Raw genomic sequence first — 20,284 nt, forward strand, 5'->3', positions numbered from 1 at the left:
AAACTTAAAAAAAAAAAAAAAAAAAGAGGCTGGGGGATGTACCATGACACAAAGGCCCTGGGTTCAAGTCCCAGTACTGCCCTTCAACCAAAAGCAAAATAGAAAAAAGTAAAGGTGGTAGAGGTATTAACCGGAAACAGTGCCAGAGCACAAGGAGGGACGCTTCGTTGTGGCAGGGAGCCTCGGTTAGGGCGCTGGGCCCGGGCTTGTGTTTTGTCTTGGTGCTGTTTGAGACAGGGTCTCACTACACAGCCCACGCTGGCCCCATGCGGGTTACTGGGCATCTGGCCTTGTGCTGTCAGACCCCAAAAGGGGTGAGGTTTCTATGCAGTGAGAGGCAGAGGCGGCCTGGAGTGGGGTGTGGGGGACTCAGAGGGGGGCGCCACCACGGGAGGAAGGTGAGAGCCGACGGCACGGAAAGCCAAGGTGGGGTGAACCGCGGCCACGTGGGGGTGGGGGAGCAGTTTGGTTCAAACTGCCCAAGCCTGGGCGGAGAAAAGGGCACCCAGAGATTTGGGAGAGTTGGGGGGCGCAGTGGCACTGATGGGAGACTGATCATATACAGAGGGGCGGTGATGAATTAAGGAACTAAAGTGCGGGCACCAGGCCTTCTACCCTTGAAGAAGGGAGTTACAAATATGGAAAGGGGAAAAGCTAGAACAAAATCTGTTGGTCGTTTTCAATATATTTAGATACTTCACATCAGAGGTGAGGAGCTAGCTGGAGTTGAAAACAGCACCAATAATGAATTATAGGGATGGAGTTTAAGAAACGAGGAGAAAAAAAACCAGAAAGCAGAAACAAGCTGTCCTGGAGAGAGGGCAGGGGGTCTGGAAAAAGATGGACACCCCTGAGCCTTTGTCCCTGGTGACTTTCATTAGAGGTAGGGACCTTTCCTTCCAGGTGCATACTGGGAACTTGTCTCAATCTGATAGGTTCGCAGGGCTGTCTGTGGATGGGTCCCAGGCCTCCAGACTCTAACTCAGGCACTTTTGTCTATGTGGACCTTCCTTTTTGTGGGCTTTGTTTGACTTTCTCCTCCCCTTTTGTCCTTGTTAGGGTTTTACCTCTAGGATTTCTAGGCTGAGTAGGAGGACACATAGAAAAGGCAGCTTAGAGTTACTGATTAAGTAAAGAGAGGCACGGGTATCCAGTGAAGTAAATACAGTGACCCCAGAGTCAGGCAGCCACGCCGTATGTCCTTTGCATTTGACTGAGGTGGGGGTTATCCTGGTGTTGGTCTCCTGGCTTGCTTCATTCTCTGCCTATCAGCTTTTCCTCTGGTTATCTCGCCATTAGAGAGCATTCCTTCCTCGCTAGTAAATCCTTAATGCTATTCGTCTATCTGGTGCCTTTCTGTGTGTGTCTGTTTTCTCTCTCTCTCTCTCTCCCTCTCTCCCTCCCCTCCCTTTTTCCTTTTAATTACTTTTAAAGGAATTCCTCAGTCAAGTTTTATCTTCTTTAGCCAGGATTAGCTTTAGCCATTGTTAGTAAGATTTTCTACTAATTTCTTCGATAAAGTCTAAGGAGGGCCTTCATTTTTTCCCTCCCTCAGACCTTTCTCCCTACAAATACAAATAAATACAGAAGTAAATTTGTACCTAATCAGTTCTCCAGGTCCACTGGTTCTGCATCTTAACCAACTGCCAATTAGAAATGTTTGGAGAAAGATATTATGGCTGGGCACGGTGATGCACTTTTGTAATCCCAGCACTCAGGAGGCCGAGGCAAGAGAGCAAGAGCTTGAGGCTGGCTTGGGCTACATAGTAAGTTCAAGGCCACCTTGGATTACATAATGAGACCTTACCTCAAAAAAGAACATTCTCGGGGCAGGGGATTTAGCTCAGTGGTGCCTCCACCTGCCTTGCAAGCACAAGGACATGAGTTCGATCCCCCGGTACAAAAAAAAAAAAAAAAAAAAAAAAACCCAAAAAAAAAAAAAAAAAAATACAATCCAAAATCAAAACAAAAAACATTCTCAGCCAGACATGGTAGCACGTGCCTATAATCACAGCTCTTGGGAGGCAGAGACCAGAGGATTGCCACGTGAGGTCAGTCTGAACTACGTGGTGAGACTCTGTCTCAAAAAATATAAATGAAACCCAGCAAAAATTAAATTATGTTTGTCCTGAACATATACAGGCTTTTTGCGTTTATTCTCTAAACAGTACAGTAAAACAACTATCTGCAGGGCATTGACATTGTATTGGATAATAAATAATTCAGAGTAATTTAGGTTTATGCAAATACTATACTGTGTAGATAAAGGATTCCGGCATTCACAAATTATGGTATTGGGGTGGTCCTGGACTCCTTGTGTACAGAGGAATGACTACAAGATCTTTCATGATACGTCAGCTGGACTTGACTAAGAAATTCCCAAGGGTTATTAAAGCACAAGTCTGGGTATTTCTGGATGGGTCATGGGAGAGTGATCTCAGGGATTAAATATGGCCCCTGGCCCCTTTCTCCCTGGTGGCTGCTTGCATGAGTAGTTCAGGCTGGCCTCTAACTCATGGCAATCCTCCTGCCTCAGCCCCCCAAGTGCTGGGATTATAGGCGTGTGTGCAACACATGGCCATGTCCTCCTTTAAATTGTGGGTATTGGCTATTGTGTCCCAGGGACAGAAAAGCTGCTTAATACAGACTACATTACCTATACATGTGAGCATTCATGTATTTTCCATTTCTGTCCACTGGGAGGGTCCAAGAACAGCAGCATCCTAATAGCAGTGAGTACTCCTACTGCTTAGATATTGGTTTGTAAGTACCACTCTTATTGGAAACGGCTGATTGAAAGGGGTCTCGAGCCCCCTTTGGGTGCCCCTTACCCAATTATGCCACCCACGCACCGAGAGGTCCGGCAGGAGATCTTTATTGTAGGGAGGTGAGCAGGAGGCGGAGGGCAGAGAGCGAGAGAGCGAGAAGAGGAAGTACTGGGATACTTATAGGATGGGCAACGGAAGATCCTTCCTTGGGAGGAGCGGTCTTTGTTATCCTATCGCAAGCCAGGTTGTCTTTTGAATTTCGCGCCTTGGAGAGGCTCTAGTTTAGCGCTTTACAATTTCGGCGGGAGAAAGGACTCAGAGTCGGGAAAGAACCCGGAAGTAAGATATAAAATGGCTGGGGGGGGTTATATTTTAACATGTGCGATCTCCTAACACTGATTGCAATGAATAAAATAGGGATCAACGAGTCATTATGGATACTAATGAATAGGTAAAATGAATAGATTGGTTTATGTGATATGGAATATTTTCATAGTTTCAAAGTACTGTACCACAAAATACCTATTTTTTAATGGAAAAAGTGTAACTTTACAGTAGAAAGGCCTATCAAACACCACTTGATCCACTGATACCAGTAAAAGTAAAACTGAAATCATGTACACTCTGATGCAATCAACAAAAGAAAGAAAGTGGCACTTCTGTGTTTTCCTTTCAAAGTGAATAACCTTCATTTAATTTGGGGGAAACACCAGACTTAAATTCAGGGGCTTACTTCAAATGAGTTGGATGGTAATTTTAAAAAAGTATCAGAATTACAAAAGTCAAAGCAAACTGAGGAAACATTCTAGGAGACACAATAACTGAATGCAATGCATAATTATGGCCTGGATTGAATGACCGACTCAATCCTGGCCTGGGCTGATTTATTTGTTATAAAAAGGATATTATTGGACAAGAAGTGAAAGTCGGAATTGTATCTGAGGATTGACGTGATAACAGCAAAGCAATGTTAAATTCACGATGTTAAGGGTTACTCTGTGGTTTTGGAGGATGATATCCTTGTTAATGTGAAATATATAATAAAGTAACTGGGGTGCTGGGCATCCATTAATAAGTTGACGATTTACCCCGACATTTTTTTATTTTTGAGACATTGTCTTGCCATGTAGTTCAGGCTAAACTTGAACTCACAGCAATCCTTCTGCCTTAGTCTCCTGAGTACTGGGATTATAGACATGCGCTACCACAACTGGCTTGAAATGGTTTTTCAAAAAGTTCTTGAAGTTTTATATTGAGAGCATTTCAAATTGCCTTTTAAACTGGGTGTGGGGGTGCACGTCTGTAATCCCAGCGCTCAGGAGGCTGAGGCAGAGGAATGGCCATGAGTTTGAGGCCAACCTGGGCTACAGAGTGACTTCAAGCCCAGCCTGATCAACACAGCGAGACCTTGTTTCGACAAACAAAAAGCAGCCGGGTGCGGTGGTGCACACCTGTAATCCCAGCACTGAAGGCTGAGGCAGGAGGATCTCTGTGAGTTCGAGACCAGCCTGGGCTACATAGTGAGTTCCAGGTCAGTCTCAACTACATAGTGAGACCCTGACTCAAAAAAACCAAACAAACAAAACCAAACAACAAACAAACAAACCCAGGGCTGGGGATTTACTGTAGTGGTTCTGCCCCCTTCCTCACAAACACAAAGACCTGACCTGATTTCGATCCCAGGTACAAAAAAAAAAAAAAAAAAAAAAAAAAAAAAAAAACCCAAATACTAAAAAAAAAACCAAACCAAAATACCTTTTAAAGTAAGTCAGCCTCCCACCTATCTCCCTCAGCTTTTTTTTCCCAGAGATAACACTGGGACCTTCTTTTTGGGGGGGCAGGGAAGGGAGCAAAGTCAGGACCTTGCACTTTTGAGGGAGGCTCGGCACCACTGAGCTAAATCCCCAGCCCAGTCTTTTTAATTTTTAAAAATTTTCTTTTTGTTTTGTTTTGTTTTCTTCTTTTCTTTTTGGGGGGTCGAAAGACTGGAGTTTATTTGGCTGCCTGGATGGTCAGTGAATGAGTAGCCAGGGACCTGAGTGATCCTCCAGAACGGAGGCGGCCCTCGGGGCACGGCAGCTAAGAGTAATGGGCTTGGCACAGGAGCAGGAGAAAGGTAATGGAGAGGGTGTGTGACGGCGTGCTGACCCTTGGGCAGAGCACATGAGGACGTCTTGGAGCCACGGTAACTCAGGGCATGGCATGTTGGGGCATGTGGGGACCTGGCTGCTGACTGAGAAGCTGGTGCCAAGGCTGGGAGAAAAAAGGCCTGTGGGTACAGGACCTACGCAGATGTGACTGCTGACCGACGGGATAGGTCCTGATCCTGGGAGGGATCCACAGCGGCTCCTACCGTGAGGCGGCCGGTTGGAGTCCGGCTCAGGAATACATAGCTGCAGCCGCTCCTGCAAGTTCACCCGGATTTGTCCTGTGCGCCATCTTCACCAAGAGATCTGAAGGCGCGGAACACGGCTCCGGCCTGGCCACGCAGCTGATGAAGTTGTCGAAGTCCATGCTCCCTCCGGCATCAGAGTAGCGCGGGATGTTCACGCAGCTGGAAGCCTGCGGCCTCAGGGGCCCCTGGGGTCTCTGTTGCAGATGGTCCCGATGGGCCGGCGTCAAACCGTTTGATTACGGCCTGCCGCTGTGACACTGTTCCACAGGTACGTGCACTCCTCAAAGCCCAGCTTGCCTGTGGTGTTGCTGTCGGTCACAGCCACCGTGCTTCGACGCGTGTCCAGGCCAAAGCCACTGGCTTTCAGATCAAGGTGTCAGGTCACAGCTTTGTCGAGAATGATCCTGAGTTCTGTGGCACTGACCTCCACGTCATCTCCGCCAGCTGGGTGAAGAGTCCGCCGGACCTGCTCGCTCTCCTGGGCCTCTGCCACCGCCACCGCCGCCCGGCCCAGGAAGCCTCCCGTGACCTCCCCCAGGCCCCGAGTTAACCAGGAACTTGGCTGCGATCCGCTGTCCCGGGCCTCCCGCCAGCACCCGCTCCAGAGGCGGGCGGGGGCTCCGGCTGCAGCTCCAGCCCCAGCTGAGACCCTGCGGGGAGCCCGCCTGTCATCTGCGCGGTCCTGGAGCTAAATCTCCCGCTCTTTTCTTTCTTTTTCAACACTAGGAATTATGCCTCTGTACTGAGCTACACCCCTAACCCTTTAAAAAAAAATTAATTCATTTTTGTTTTGGTACTAGGGATTGAAAGCAAGGCCTTCACACTGAGCTACGTCCGCATGCCTTTTTTTTTTTCTTCAATTTTGAGACAGGCTCACTAAGTCACTAAGTAGTCCAGGCGGGGCTCTAACTTGTAGTCCCCTTGCCTCAGGCTTTCAGAGTGCTAGGGTTACAGAAGTGTGCCACCGTGGCTGGCCCCAACACTGGAACTTTATGATACAATCTTGGTGAGATATTTCAGGTATTTGTAAGCATCTATCCATCACTCATCTATTTTTGCCTTTATATAAATAATAGTGTTCCATACAAACTCTTCTGTTCCTTGCCTATGGGCCATCATTACTTGGAAAGATGATTTATTCTTTTCTTGACGTGAATGTACCGTAATTTATTTATGTAGTCTTCACTGCTAAATATTTTGGTTGGTTGCATTTACTAGTAAAAGCAATACTTCAGTGAAAATCCTTCAACATAAGTAATTTCAAAATAAGCACGAAAGTGCCTGGGGGTGTGTGGTGGAATTCTAGAAGTAGGTGAAGTTATATTTTGATGGAAACTCTCAAACTAACCACAGTAGAGATTTCATGAATTATATTCTTACTCTCAGTGTGTGAATGTTTTATGGAACTATTTATGCTTTTAGTTGCAACCAATTGTATTAGTTAGCTTTCTCATCACGGAGACACTGTAAGACACCCACAACTTAAAGGAGATGTTTAATTTAGCTCACAGTTTCAGGGTCTTCATCTCATGGTCAGCTGAAACTTTGGCAGAAAAATCATGGCGAAAGGGTGTGGTGGACAAAAGATGCTTAGTTCCTGGAGACCAGGGGAGCAGCAGCATGCGGAACAGTGCCAGAGAAGGGCCAGGGATCTGATATAGACCTCAAGGTCACAACTCTATGACCCACCTAGACACACCCAGAAACACGCTTTAATAATCTCCAGAGCAAATGCCAAAGCCATTCAGGTTGACGATGCACCTTAACTGTCACACCAATCTCATAAAGAAAGTAAGATTTTATTATGGTACTACTATACTTTGTTTCTCTTATTAGGAGTGAGGGTGAGCATCCATTCTTAAATTTGACAGCAACTGAGGATTTTATGAAGTGCTGCTTTTTGCTTTATTACATTCAGTTTTGGTCCTGCATTCAAGCTGTTTTCTCTAGATTTCCATTTTCTTGTCATGTTTTGCCATCCTTTTTTTTTCTTCTTCTCAGTTTTTCTGAAAGGCCAAGCTGGGTATATTAGCTTTCCCAAGGACTCCAGCTATTGCTGTGTTATCTTCCAGTTTCAAACATCGATGGAAGAGTCTGGGTTTATATTGATCTTCCTATCCTGGTCCCCAACAAGGTCTTGATTTTTTTAGGTACCCAAAGGAGGATTATTTCCTTATCTCTGAAGTCAACATATCAAACAAGATATAGTCCTGTGTTAATTGTTCTGTTACAGATTTTTCCAAGACAAGGAATTGCCTTTTAAACTTAAGGTTTGTATTCCCCCCCACCCCACAATGCAAAGCAGTCTGAAAATAATGTTATATTTTTTCTGGGTTCCATTTGTTCTACTTCTTTTCAAGGAATCTGTATATTTCACTTTTCTTTCACTTATATAATTTTTCTAATATTATAAAATTCTGTCTTCCTTTTCACTTCATTTTCCTCAATTCCTAATATGCCGACAGAAGTATTTAGTGTCCTTCTTGGTGGTGTTTCCAAAGCCACCATAATTTACAATAGCCTTATTTAACCCTTCAGTTTCTTACTTGAGCTCTGTCATGTCCTGCTTCATCTTCTTATATTATCTTGCCTACCTTCCCTGAATTTTAACAACTTCTGTTTCAATGTGTTTGAAAAGCTTGGAATTCCAAATATCACAATTTTTATTTGTTCCATGGCAGGATTTTTTTTTTTATTGAATATTCTCTGACATCTGTCTCTCCCTACATCTTTCTTATTTCCTTGTAGTTTCCTTTTAAAGGTTCATATCCAGCTCTTTATTTTTAATCACTTTAAAAAATGAAATTCCCTTCATAAGCCTCTGCCTATTATTCTGGATAACAAAAAAGCTGCTTGCTGCCTCTTTGATTGGAAGATGAATCTGCAGATTAGTATAAGGCAGAACCACGGAGCTAAATCCCCAGCCCTATGTTTAGCATTTTAAAATGGAAGTCTTATGTTCCTTGTTTCTTCTGTGGTTATGTTTCGAGTTTCAAATCATTTACTTATAAAAATGGTCCCTGATTTGGAGTAGCTCCACTTATGAGTTTTTAAATTGATGATGGTCCAAGAGCAACAGGCCTTCAGTAGAAACCGTACTTGAATTTTGCTCTTTTCCCTGGCCAGTGAAGTACGGTGAGACACTTCCCGTGTGGGCAGCAGCAGCCCCCGGTCAGCCACGTGTCCACAGGGTAAACAGCGGGCTCTGCGCCGTGTGCTGTGTTGCTAGGCCGCGCCAGTCAGTAGGTGAGATGTACTACTGCACTTCCGACATACGATGCTTTCAGCTAGGTTTATTTGGAAAGAGCCCCACTGTGAGTGAATGAGCAGCAGCGGCACTATTTCTAGATCCACTGTCAGATAATAATATTAGTCTTACTTTTTCTTCTGTATTTAAATCGATTACTTGCCGGGTTGTCAACATTTAGATTCTATTCCAAATAGGCCTTCCACAGTTTGTTTATAAATTATTTCTAAACGTGAAAACAGTGTTCACATTATTCTGACAAGGTTTTTAGAAGAATAAGTTGGTGTAGAATGCCTTTATCTCAGAAAGACTTAGTGTCAGGAACATCTTCAAAATGGCAGTAAGAGCTTCAGAATCTTTTTAAATACAGGTCTGATGGTGATGAGTTCTCTCAGCTTTTGTCTGTTACGAATGTCATTTATTTTCACTCTTAAAGAATATTGTATAGAAGAGTAGAGGCTGATACAGCCTTTTTATGACTGTGCTTTGAATATGCAATTTCATCATATTCTGGTCCACTTTGTTTCTGATTAGAAGTCACTTAACACTCCTATCTTTGTTCTTGTGCATAGAATGTGTAGCTTTTCTTTAGTTGCTTTAACAGTCTTCTCTTTACTTTAGGATGTCAGCAGTGCAATTATGCTGGGCCTGGGTTTTTATGTTTTTATTTAAGAGAGGGTCTCACTCTAGTCCAGGCTGGCCTGGAACTCATGATCCTCCTTGTAAGTGCTGAGAGCCACCACCATCCCCAAGTTTTCTTTTTTCCCTCTCTGTTTTTTTGTTTTGGTTTGGTTTTTTGAGACAGAGTCTCACTATGTAGTTGAGACTGACCTGGAACTCACTATGTAGCCCAGGCTGGTCTGGAACTCACAGTGATCCTCCTGCCTCAGCCTCCCTAGTACTGGGATCACAGGCCTGCGCCACCACACCCGGCTTCTCCTCTCTGTCTTTTTTTAAATCCCGTTACAGTTTATTGAGTTTTGGAGATCTTTAAGTTGCTTTTCACAAAATATGAGAAAATTTTACTCATTATTTCTTTTCTTTTTTGTAATTTCTTTTAGTGGGAGGGAATTTAAGACAGGGACTTGTTGTATAGTACAGGGTGGCCTTGAAGTCACTATGTGGCAGGTGTGGTGCCACTGAGCTAAATCCCTGGCCCCTGACTATTTCTTAAAATACTTGTTTCTGCCATATTTCTTCCTTTGCTATTTTTTTAACAGTAGCTAAGTTTTATTCAAGTTAAGAAAAGAAGCAGGCTCTGCAGAGTCGGGGCCAGTGCACAGGATGCATGCGGGCCAGTATGCAGGACCGATCACAGGGTCCCTTCGTTTATCGTCTGTTTTTGGCACTCCAGGGGCGTGAATATCATCGCCATTTGATATCATCTCTCTTGAAAAAATAATTCTCTTTCATTTTTTTCAGATTAGACAATTTCTATGGCTCCATCTTCAAGCTGACCTCCTTTCTCCCTGACAGCTTTACTCTTTGTTAAGTAGGATAAATATTGCATATTAGGTATTATATCTTTAAGCTCTGGAGTTTCCACCTAGTTTTCTTTATAGTTTTTTCCCCCTTACCCCTGCCCTCCCTTCACCCCCCTTCACCCTTCCCTATTTACAAAGACTTTTTTCCATTTTTCACATTTTTTTTTCCCTTATTTCCTTTCCCCTCCCCTTCCCACTTCACCTTTAGCCATTTCCTTCCTATTTCATGCTCTTTATAGTTTTGATTCCTCTGTCACTATGACCACATTTTCCTTAAACTTATTGAACATAGGAATAATAACTGTTTTAAAGCCCTTTTCTGCTAATTCCTACTTCTGTGTCCCCTTTAGGTATATTTTTAATCGAATACTTCTTTCTTTAAATATAGGTCACATTTTCTTGTGTTTTTACATGTCTAATAACTTTTATTGTATGCTGGGCATTCTCACATGGTAAAGTGTCTAGATTATGTTGTCGCCCCTGAAGGAAGTTCAGTTCATTTCACGGCACCAAACCGAAATTAAGAAACTGTGTATGAGCTTATAATTTTTAGGAACAGAAAGAAAGATGCTTTATAAATCAAAAGGAAGAATAACATAAATGAGTTTCTGAGTTGATCATGGAACTTACTTTGATGAAGCAGAAGCGTACAAACTTCTCAAACTGTGATTTGGTCTCTGAGTTACAGAAGGCTGACACAGGGATGGCTGACAGTTTCTGAAAAGAGAAACAGAATTAAATAATAATGAAACCACTTATATTTAAGATACTAATGTTGAGGCCACAGACATTATACTTGGGTTTTTTTTCTCCTGTTTTGAGGATTGAACTCAGAGCTGCTATACCCCCAGCACATTTTTTTATTTTTTATTTTGAGATAGGGTCTTGCTAAGTCACTAAGTTCTCCCGGATGGGCTTAAACTTGAAATCCTCCCGCCTCAGTCTCCAAAAGTGCTGAGATTACAGGTGTGTGCCGCACGGCCTAGCTTGATATTTTAAAATATGCACAATCATTTCTAAAGTAAAAAATGTTTTAAAAATCCCCCCAAAAGTCACAAGTGGAATGCCATATAACTAAGCTACAATCAATTTTGTTCAGAGCATGTGAACAAGTTTCCTTCATAAGTCTACTACAAAATACAACACAATAATGCAAAGGCAATAAGCATTACCTTATTTTTAATCATCCATTTCACAAATTTGTAGTCATAAGGCTCATTTTTCTTCATGTCAGAGAGGTCAACATCTAAAACAACAATGAAAATTGAGTTGCTTTGAGTTATATCTGAGACAACACATATTGCACTGAGATTCAAAATCTTCTCCCAATTTAATCTGATTTAGCTTAGAACTTTCCTGAAGGATGTTTGCAACATGCTAGAGTCTCACACTGTGTTGTGAGGTGCACAGGGAGGCATTCACTGATACCCCAGGGCGATGTTCACACACACACACACACACACACACACACACACACACACACACACGCCTGGCCACGCATGCACAGGGAGCTGTTAGCACAGGAAGAGAGCAAGAAAGGGGAAGGAAAGAGCGAGTACTGCCTTCCCTCCAGGAAATAGGACTCCATGATGATTATTAAGGAAATAATAAGTGAATCTATATTCATTAGTACTAATTACGTTTCTTAGAGATTTTAACCTCCATGAGGGTAAAGTTTTTGGTTTGCAACCTATTGTTGTATTGTATTGCTTCCATATATTATGATGCTTTAACAATTTCTTTATTTTGGGAAAAAAACTTCAAATATATATTTCTTTCCATTATTATCATTTTCATCTGTCTTGCTTTAAAGGCAGGATATTTTTTTGGCATTCACTTTGAACAATCTACATTTCATATTGTTTGAATTTTATTGGCTTGTGTTCTTATATTTTTTAGAATGCCTCCAAATACCCAATGTTGATGGTTACTACAATCAATGAAGTTTGTAATTTATTGCTCAGAACAACTTCAGGCAGATGTCTTCCTTCTTTAATTAACTAAATACTGGTGGGTGCTTTTCAAATTAATCTTTTAAAAGCCATATATATATATATATATATGTCATTATGTGTATTTATCTTAATTTTCTCTCCAGTCTCCTCATACTTTTAAGAAGGTCAAATTTCCATAATAATATACGACCACTTTTTGAGGATTTCCTATTTGTTAGGCATCTTACATGGTCCTCTCATTTAGTTGTCCCAACAATTCTGAGATATAGCTACAATTCTCTCTTTATAGATGAAGAACTTAAATTACTATTTCAAGATATATGTATGTATGTATGGGTACTTCATTCAAGTTTGGCCCTAACAAAATAACAGCTTAATAATATTAGAATCTAATTGTAAATTATGTATGAACTCCACGTGATAAGTACTCTGTATAAAGACAGCCCAGGGAAATGATTACCTACGGGTGTAGAAGTAAGAACAAGAGGTCACTAGCCATAATTGACACGCTGAAATACTGATTTATTCCTTTTCAAACATTTTTATAGTATATCTTTGCGACAGCTTAGAAAAAAGGAATTGATTACTATAGTGCTTACATAGGAAAGAAGGGAATAAATACAATTATAAAGGCTTTGGAGTTAGAAGGAAATTGTAATCTATTTCTTTTTAAATGACTCAGCCAGAGACCCTTAAGGGAATGAAACAAAGTCATTCTTCGTTGAAAGTGAGAGTTTAAACCAAACGTATTAGCATATTTAAGCAGTCAATGAAAATCTAACTTGCTTTTGTATTATCACCATCTCCTCCTGAATGCATTATCCCAGCAGACAATAGTAATCATCTCCTTATTTATCATCTTTCCTTCTCATCAAGTGTTCCTCTTTTTAGCTCTAGGATGAAAGTCATGCGTCTGGAAAAGATTCTTAGCAGAAAACAGATTAAATTCACTGATCAGGGCATGGATGTCTGGGCTGAGAGCTAACTTCTGGGGCTGATTAGTCAGTTAACTTCAGTACCATACTGATTCTCCGCTCTTTTCCATCAACTCGCGGAGCACAGAACCTACTGCATAAGATTTTCTTGAGAATGTGATATTTGCAAAGCTCCTAATATAATGCTTACTGTATCACAAATGCTCCATACATAGTAACCAGTGTACCACTATTATTAATTTAAAAAGGGAAATAATGTTATGGTTTGTTTTTATTCTCACCAGAAAGAACTTATATAGACCACCAGAAGAAATAACAAGAATAGGCTGGGGATTTAGCTCAGCTTTGCAAGTGCAAGTTTGATCTCCGGTATCCACACACGCACGCACACACGCGCACACACACACACACACACACACACACACACAATGACATAGACAAGGGGTCCCAGTCTAATCCAAAGACAGCTCAGAGAGCCAATCACGTCATGGTAAGTTCCGGGTAAGGGAAGGAGAGGCCAGGAACAAAGGGTCCATGATAGTCCTGAATCTTTCTGGAGCCTCCTACTCTGATTCTTATCAGGGTAGCTATTTAGCTTCTCCTTTATCTTCCTTTCTAATAAAGCCTCTTCCTTTCTAAATTTTGCATCTTTAATTCCTTACTGGTACTGAGTTTAGGATCACGGTGAGCTGCTCATCCCCAGGACATGACAACCTGAACACAGTGTCTAGCTCTCTGCCTCCTTGGCTCCCCCTGGATGTATTTCTTACGTGACCATCTCCTGGTGACCACCTCCCTCTGGGACAGCTGGGTACACCTACTTGATTTGTTCCAGGGGCCCCACGTGCCTCAGGGGCTGCAGAGACACACTGACCACCTCTCGTAGAAGTCCTACTCCACACATCTTGCCCCTGCTTGCTCCAGCCTCACCCATCAGGTCTGCCTGTGGACACCTGTGTGGGTGACGCCCTGGAGCCTCAGTGAAGGCTTTGGCTCCCTTGTTCTCTCTCTCTCGTCCCCCAGACCCTGGTTAGGTGTCCCTTACCCAGAGGATTCCTTCCTTCCTGTTAGCCCTGTCAGGCCTGCTGCCCCCTTCTCTCTGGGATCTGCCAGTAAGACACTGCTCTCATCCCAGGTGCTGTGTTGTCCTGCCGCTGCTGTGCCTCACCTGACCGATAAAACTGAACCCAGCACTCCTCCTGGGCAGAGTTGAGAGCCACCAGGGAGAGTCAGTACAAATGAGTTTCCCATGAAAGGAATGCCCAGTCATGGGCAGCAAGATGGTCAATGGGGTAAGGAAGTATTACAGATGCCACTGCCCCGATAGCCTGTTAGGCACTAGAGCCTCTCCAGAGAGACTTCAGGAGCAAAGTACGTACGAGTCATGACATTTCCTTTCCCCAAATCTGCGAAGATGATCATAAAATACTGTAAGAAGTACAAACTGTTATGTCAAATGCTTGTGTATTAGAAAAATAAAACTATATCCACTATTTTGTTATAAAATCAGTTATGTTTTACTCTTCCAGTTACCTAAAGTTTGGTATAAATAAAAAAACTCTAGGCCGGGGATTTAGCTCAGTGGTTCCAACACCTGCTTTGCAAGTGCAAGGTCCTGAGTTCGATCTCCAGCATCCCACCAAAAAAACCCAAAACAAACAAACAAACAAACAAAAACTCTAGTTTTTCCAGGGGCATAGATTTGATTTATAATAAATCAAATTTAAAAACTATATATATACATATGCTGTAAAGTTTATTTTGATAAATGGTACACACATACACACACACACACACACACACACACAAAACATTAGCACACTTTTATCTTCTAGACTGTTGGTTTGTCAGAATTGCATCTATCAGCTTTACGTAAGGTAAGACCATGGCTTTTTGGAGACAGAACTATTTAGAATCTAGCTGTGTGACTAATCTTTTTGTCTGCAAAGATGGCGCTAACACAGCTTTTTCAGAAGAGTATTTGAGTGCTTGGTATAGACTTTCCGTACATACCATTTTTCTTGTTTGTCTCATTTCAGTATATCCCCAAAGGGCAACATTTTTGATGGGTTCAACATTTCTAGAAATCTTGTAACAAAACAATGAAATTTTTTTGTCAAGCAAAAAGGAAATTGAAATTTTACCCAACGAAAACAGTGCATATGCATTATTTCAAGTATCAGTGTTGTAAAATAGACACCAGAACAGAATGACTGCAATACAGTGTTCAAGGGAATAGCTACACAGCACCAACGCCACAGTAATTTAGCAACAGCCACATTTCAGGTAGAAATCCTGAAAGTAATGATAATTGCAGAAAATGTTAACTGTTGAGATCTACCCTCTTTTATATAAAAAGGCTGTGATGGCTGTGATACTAACCTGTTCTGCATAATTTTGTTACAACTTTACATGAGTCTGTATATAGTTGAAATAATTACAAACCTTTACCAACCTAATGAAGACACATCAGCAATGATGAAGTACCCTCCATCGGGAACTATGGGTTTCAGGCCGACACTTTCAAGTAAATGTACCATCCGATCTCTTTTTACTTCCAATTCTTTTGGCAAAGAATTAAAGTAACACTCTGGGTCATCCATGCGCTTGAGGTCAATCCAGAGAGCTTGAGCCAAGGCTTCCTGTGTGTTAAGGTTGAAAATGTGGAAAGGAAATGTGGTACTATTAGTCATTGCTTAGTTTTTTGGTACAATAAATAAAGATCATTTGAGTTAAATTTTTGGTAAAAAGGTCACTCAGGAAATAACAGTTGCATCCCTGTAAACCTATATCAAACCCCACAGCTTAATGGAGGGACCAGTCACACGTAATTGATTAAATCTGATGTGATGAGCCAAAAATGAGTCATGAAAATCCACATTGAAAAGAGGAATGATAAGGCCGGGCGCGGTGGCGCACGCCTGTAATCCCAGCACTCGGGAGGCTGAGGCAGGAGGATCGCTGTGAGTTCGAGACCAACCTGGGCTACATAGTGAGTTCCAGGTCTGTCTCAGCCACATAGGGAGATCCTGTCTCAAAAAACAAAACAAACAACCAAACAAAAGAAGAGGAATGATACAACGATAACTTACTTGGTAACAAAGAGATGCTAAGTTGGCTTTTACTGAAGCTGTAGAATGACTGGCTAAAGCCAAGTGTGAAAAATGACCAGAGGACTCATGAAGAGTCAGCCGTCCCCACTGCGTTGGTGGACACAGTGAGAACGAAATGTACCTCCTTCCTTTGCCTGAGGGTACGAATCCTTGCTATAATCATTTATATCCCAGGAAAGCTGCCTGAGACAGACAGGATTACAAGTGAGTTTCTGGAGTGTGCAGGTGACTCCTCTACCACCCTTCAAGCACGTCAGAAGAGCCAGGAGGGAAACTGGGCCAAGAAAAAATCCAGTGTTGTTAAGCGCAGAGGAGCTACAGTGTGTATTCCCCTGTCTGTGTGGTAACGGTAGTAGGAGGTGCAGCCTTTGGGAGGCAATTAGGTCAGGAGAAGAGATCTTCCATAAATACTATTAACACCCTTAGAAAAGACATTGCTGGGCATGGTGGGCCACACCTCTAATCCCAGCACTTGGAGGCTGAGGCAGAAGGATCCTTGCAAATCTGAGGTCAGCCTGGGCTACATAGTGAGTTCAAGGCAGCCTGAACAATAGAGTGAGAACCGGTCTCAAAAAAAAAAAAAAAAAAAAAGACTGAATAAAGATATAAAAAAATAAAAGAGAAAGGTGGCTTCCACGTCCCTCACAGGAGGATGCAGTGAAAAGATGAAAAGGAAGCAGGCCATCCTTAGACATGGAATCTGCTCCATCTAGGACTGCCAGCCTCCGGAACTGAGAGATCTGCGGCTCTTGTTCACAGGCCGCGCCCTCTGTGATCCCTCGTCATCGGAGCCTGGGCCGACAGAGACATCAACAATCAGGGAGGTGTCTGGGAATCAGGGTGAGCACAGAGGGCAGAGATCTGCACACGCAGAGGCCGGGAGCTGGGCGGGCAATGGACAGGGGGAGGACCCGAAATAACAGTACCAGGGCAAACCAAGCAGCAGAGACCCAGGAATGAGACCCAGAGAGCTGGGAGTGAGAGACAGAGGCTCAGACTGAGAAACTGATCAGAAGTAAGAGGTGCCAACAAGTAAAGGAAAAGCTGATTGACTCAGTGAGTCCACGCTGAGGACGTGTGTTAAGGAAAAGAGCCAGGAATTAAACAGTTAACAAGGCAGCTGGGATCCTTGCCTTCGTGGAGCTTATTGACGGGAGGGGTGAAAGAGAGACAGATAAATGGGAAGGGGAGAACGCAATTTATTCTGTCGGGAGAAAAGAGAGGGGTCCGGAGTGGCTGATGAGGAGCGAGAGACACAGCACGCCGAGAGACGAGACAGAGGCCAAAGGGGCAGCACAGCACTGGAGGCTTCGTGGCAGAAAAATTCTGCAACGAAACACAATTAGTGATTTCCCATCGGAGGAAACCACAGGCCAGTCTCCAAATGTAGTTCTCTGAGGGCGAAACGGGGCATCTTGCCGCAAAGGAGAATCAGTATATGTGCTGGCGAAGCGAGCACGGAAAGGGAGAACAGGATGGTTCAGAAAAGATGGCCTAGGTTTTCACCTATATTATTATTTTTTTTTTTACCAACTTGTTCGTTCCCTATAGCAATGTGCAGCTTGCTGCTCAGAAGCGACCACTCCCGGGAGGCTCCCAAAGATTACCCCATTTCCTCCGCTTGGCACTTTGTATCCTCCTATTTTTCCTCTTCATATCTCTTAACATCTGACACACTGTATTTTAAAAATATTATTTGGGTCCCCCAATGAGGCCTGAAGCTACCCAACCAAGTGCAGGCATTTCTGTATGTTGCATCTTCAGCACTCATATGTGAAAGAAATAAATGAATTTATTTTGAGAGGACAAAATGAATTTAATATGCAATGAAAATACATTAAAAAGTGTCAGAACTAGCCTTTGTCGTGCTATTACTTTAGAGAGCTGAATTCTTAATTCTTTTAGGTAAACATCCTTTTTTTTGTTTTCTTTTTGAGCCCAGGCTGCATACCCTCTGGAGCCTCTGGACTGCGGGGTTTACAGGTGCGCTCCACCAACCCCAGTTCTCGGTAAGTATTCTTCTTTTTTGTTTTTGTTTTTGTTTTTTGAGACAGGGCCTCACTGTGTAGTTGAGACTGACCTGGAACTCACTATGTAACCCAGGCTGGTCTCAAATGCACAGCGATCCTCCTGCCTCAGCCTCCCGAGTGCTGGGATTACAGGTGTGCGCTACCACGCCCGGCTTAGTTAGTATTCTTCACAGGAAACAAAAAGTCAAATTCAGTGTAGCCAATACCCTTAATTCTTTTATCCTAGTAATTGCCGTTTCAGTATTTTGGTTATTCACAGAATGTAGATCCTGCTTCTGCAAATATATACATGAATAGAAACAATATGTCCCTTCCTATCGGTAATTATAGAATTTCTGCATTCCTTTTCTATTTTTCTTTTTAAACAGCCCCTCTGGTAGAATAATGACCTTACAAGATGTCCATATCTTAAAACTCATAACCTGTAAACACATTAGCTTGCAACGTTAAAGACTGCAGGTGTGATTTAAATTAAAGACCTTGATTTCCAGAGGTTATCCAGTGGGCCCAAAACAATCACAAGGGTCCATGTGAGGGAGAGAGGCAGCTGAGTTAGAGCCACTGAGAGAGCTGTGTTTAGGAAGCAAAGGTTGGAATGATGTGACTATGAACCTCCAGTAGCTAGAAAAGGCAAGGAGTCTCTGGAAACAGTGCAGGAGGGCCTTTGGGACACATTCTGGATGTCTGATGGGCAGCTCTGTAAGGTAAGTTTGTGTTGCTTAAGGCTTTAAATTTGTGGGAATCTGTTACAGCAGCAGTAGGAAACCAATACAGTCATAATATTTCTTTCTTTTTTTTTTTTTGTTACCATGATTGAACTTGGGTCCTTGTGCTTTTGAGGCAGGTGCCAGAACCACTGAATCCCCCGCCCCAGTCATAATATTTCAATACTTGGCTAGATCATGGTTTATTTAACAGCTGTCTAGAGATGGGTAATAGACCATACTCAAAAGTCTGCAGCAAACAGCTACATATATAAGTAACTTCTTACACTGCCCATATTAAAACTAAACAAAACATCTAGATACCAGTGAAGACGTGTCTGCTCCTAAATTCCCAATTGTTTTAGAAGGCCTTTCTCAAGAAAGACATGAAGGGAGAACTAAATTGAGATCCCTGATATAAAAGTGACACCGTTACCAACAAATCATGCTCCCACCTCAAGTCACTAGATCACCTACCTGTAAGGGAGTTGTGCAAGTGTAAACAGTGTTTTGTTGAACAGTCTGTGCATGTTTTATCAAGTGGTGAGGACCAATGGTCCAGCCAAGCTGGGAAAGGAAGAGATTAAAGACACATTTCAAAAATAATCCAATAGTATATCAACAGCAGATCTGAGGGAGTAGTTAATATAACTGTTAAATATAGGCAATTTAGAAATGTTCACTTTATGAAAGCAGCACAATGTTATTGTTAGAAGCTCAATGCTGTTCTCTTTGGTGGGAAAGTGGTCACTAATTCAGCCTTCATCACTAAGCTTTGTCTCTGTAAGGTGAACAAAACCTGACATCACTTATAAGCCTTTCCTCCCTCCTAATTTGCTACTTCTCCTTTTCTAGAGGAAGAAGAGCCAGTGGCAAAGATTGTTTCATTTGCAGACAGAGGTAACTCTGAATGAAGGAGCCCTGTAGAACTCTTCAGAAATTAAAACACCTAGACTTGGATTCTGCAGGCCACCTTCTGATGTTCATGGTAGCCACGTTCAGGAGAGGTGAAGCTGGAAAAGGATTCAGTTTCCACTGGGCAGACAGTGACTGTAGTAAACAGTGCAGTGACCTGTAAGACCCTATCCAGAGGCTCGACAGGGTATGCAGCCTGGGCTCAAGTGTGTGGATTCTGAACCCATACTGTTGTGCTGGCTTGAATTTAATAGCAGTGCACACTCAGGCAAAACACTTAACTTTTTCCTGCTTTAGTTTTATCATCTGTAAACAGGGATAATAATTGTACCCACGTGATGATGTGGTAATGAGAATGAAAGGAATCAGTGTATATAAAACATTTAGAGCATGTTAAGGGCCAAAATATTAGGTAATACTTTTTTTCTCTTTTTATACTATTATGCAGTAACCTGAATTGTCTTTGTAGAGAAAAAAGTACAATTAGCTGATCACTTATAAACTAAAAATATTAGCTGGGTGTGGTGGTACACACCTGTAAGCCCAGCTCTTGGGAGGCTGAGGCAGGAGGGTCACTGTGAGTTCGAGGCCAGCCTGGGCTACATAGTGAGTTCATGGCAGCCTGAACTACAGAGCAAGATCCTGTCTCAGAAAAACAAAACAAAACAAAAGAAAAACCCCAGCATGGTAGCGCATATTTGTAATCTCAGCACTTGAGAGGTTGAGGCAGGAGATTCA

The 20,284-nt window shown here is 42.6% G+C and overlaps 1 protein-coding gene and 1 long non-coding RNA gene across 12 annotated transcripts in view; one reads left to right on the forward strand and one right to left on the reverse strand.

The window, feature by feature from the left end:
- Nucleotides 1-20,284, reverse strand: part of Kyat3 (kynurenine aminotransferase 3) — a 56,582-nt gene that overhangs the window by 969 nt on the left and 35,329 nt on the right. For 10 of the 11 annotated variants that reach the window (XM_010636662.1, XM_010636658.3, XM_010636666.1 and 7 more), the window contains 4 exons: nucleotides 19,109-19,198; nucleotides 15,240-15,426; nucleotides 11,067-11,140; nucleotides 10,525-10,611 (listed from right to left, as the gene is read on the reverse strand). In XM_010636662.1, coding sequence (XP_010634964.1) covers nucleotides 10,525-10,611; nucleotides 11,067-11,140; nucleotides 15,240-15,426; nucleotides 19,109-19,198 — 438 coding nt within the window. Of the gene's footprint in view, nucleotides 1-10,524; nucleotides 10,612-11,066; nucleotides 11,141-15,229; nucleotides 15,427-19,108; nucleotides 19,199-20,284 lie in introns of those variants that run through there. The other variant, XM_033758157.1, reaches the window with a different exon arrangement.
- LOC104870883 lies at nucleotides 5,122-13,983 on the forward strand. The gene is made up of 3 exons (XR_782645.3): nucleotides 5,122-5,431; nucleotides 11,794-11,904; nucleotides 13,920-13,983. It is a non-coding gene; the product is annotated as an uncharacterized LOC104870883 (long non-coding RNA).

Source organism: Fukomys damarensis, unplaced genomic scaffold (genome assembly GCF_012274545.1).
Source record: "Fukomys damarensis isolate Sample0158 unplaced genomic scaffold, DMR_v1.0_HiC HiC_scaffold_33, whole genome shotgun sequence".
NCBI lineage: Eukaryota > Metazoa > Chordata > Mammalia > Rodentia > Bathyergidae > Fukomys > Fukomys damarensis.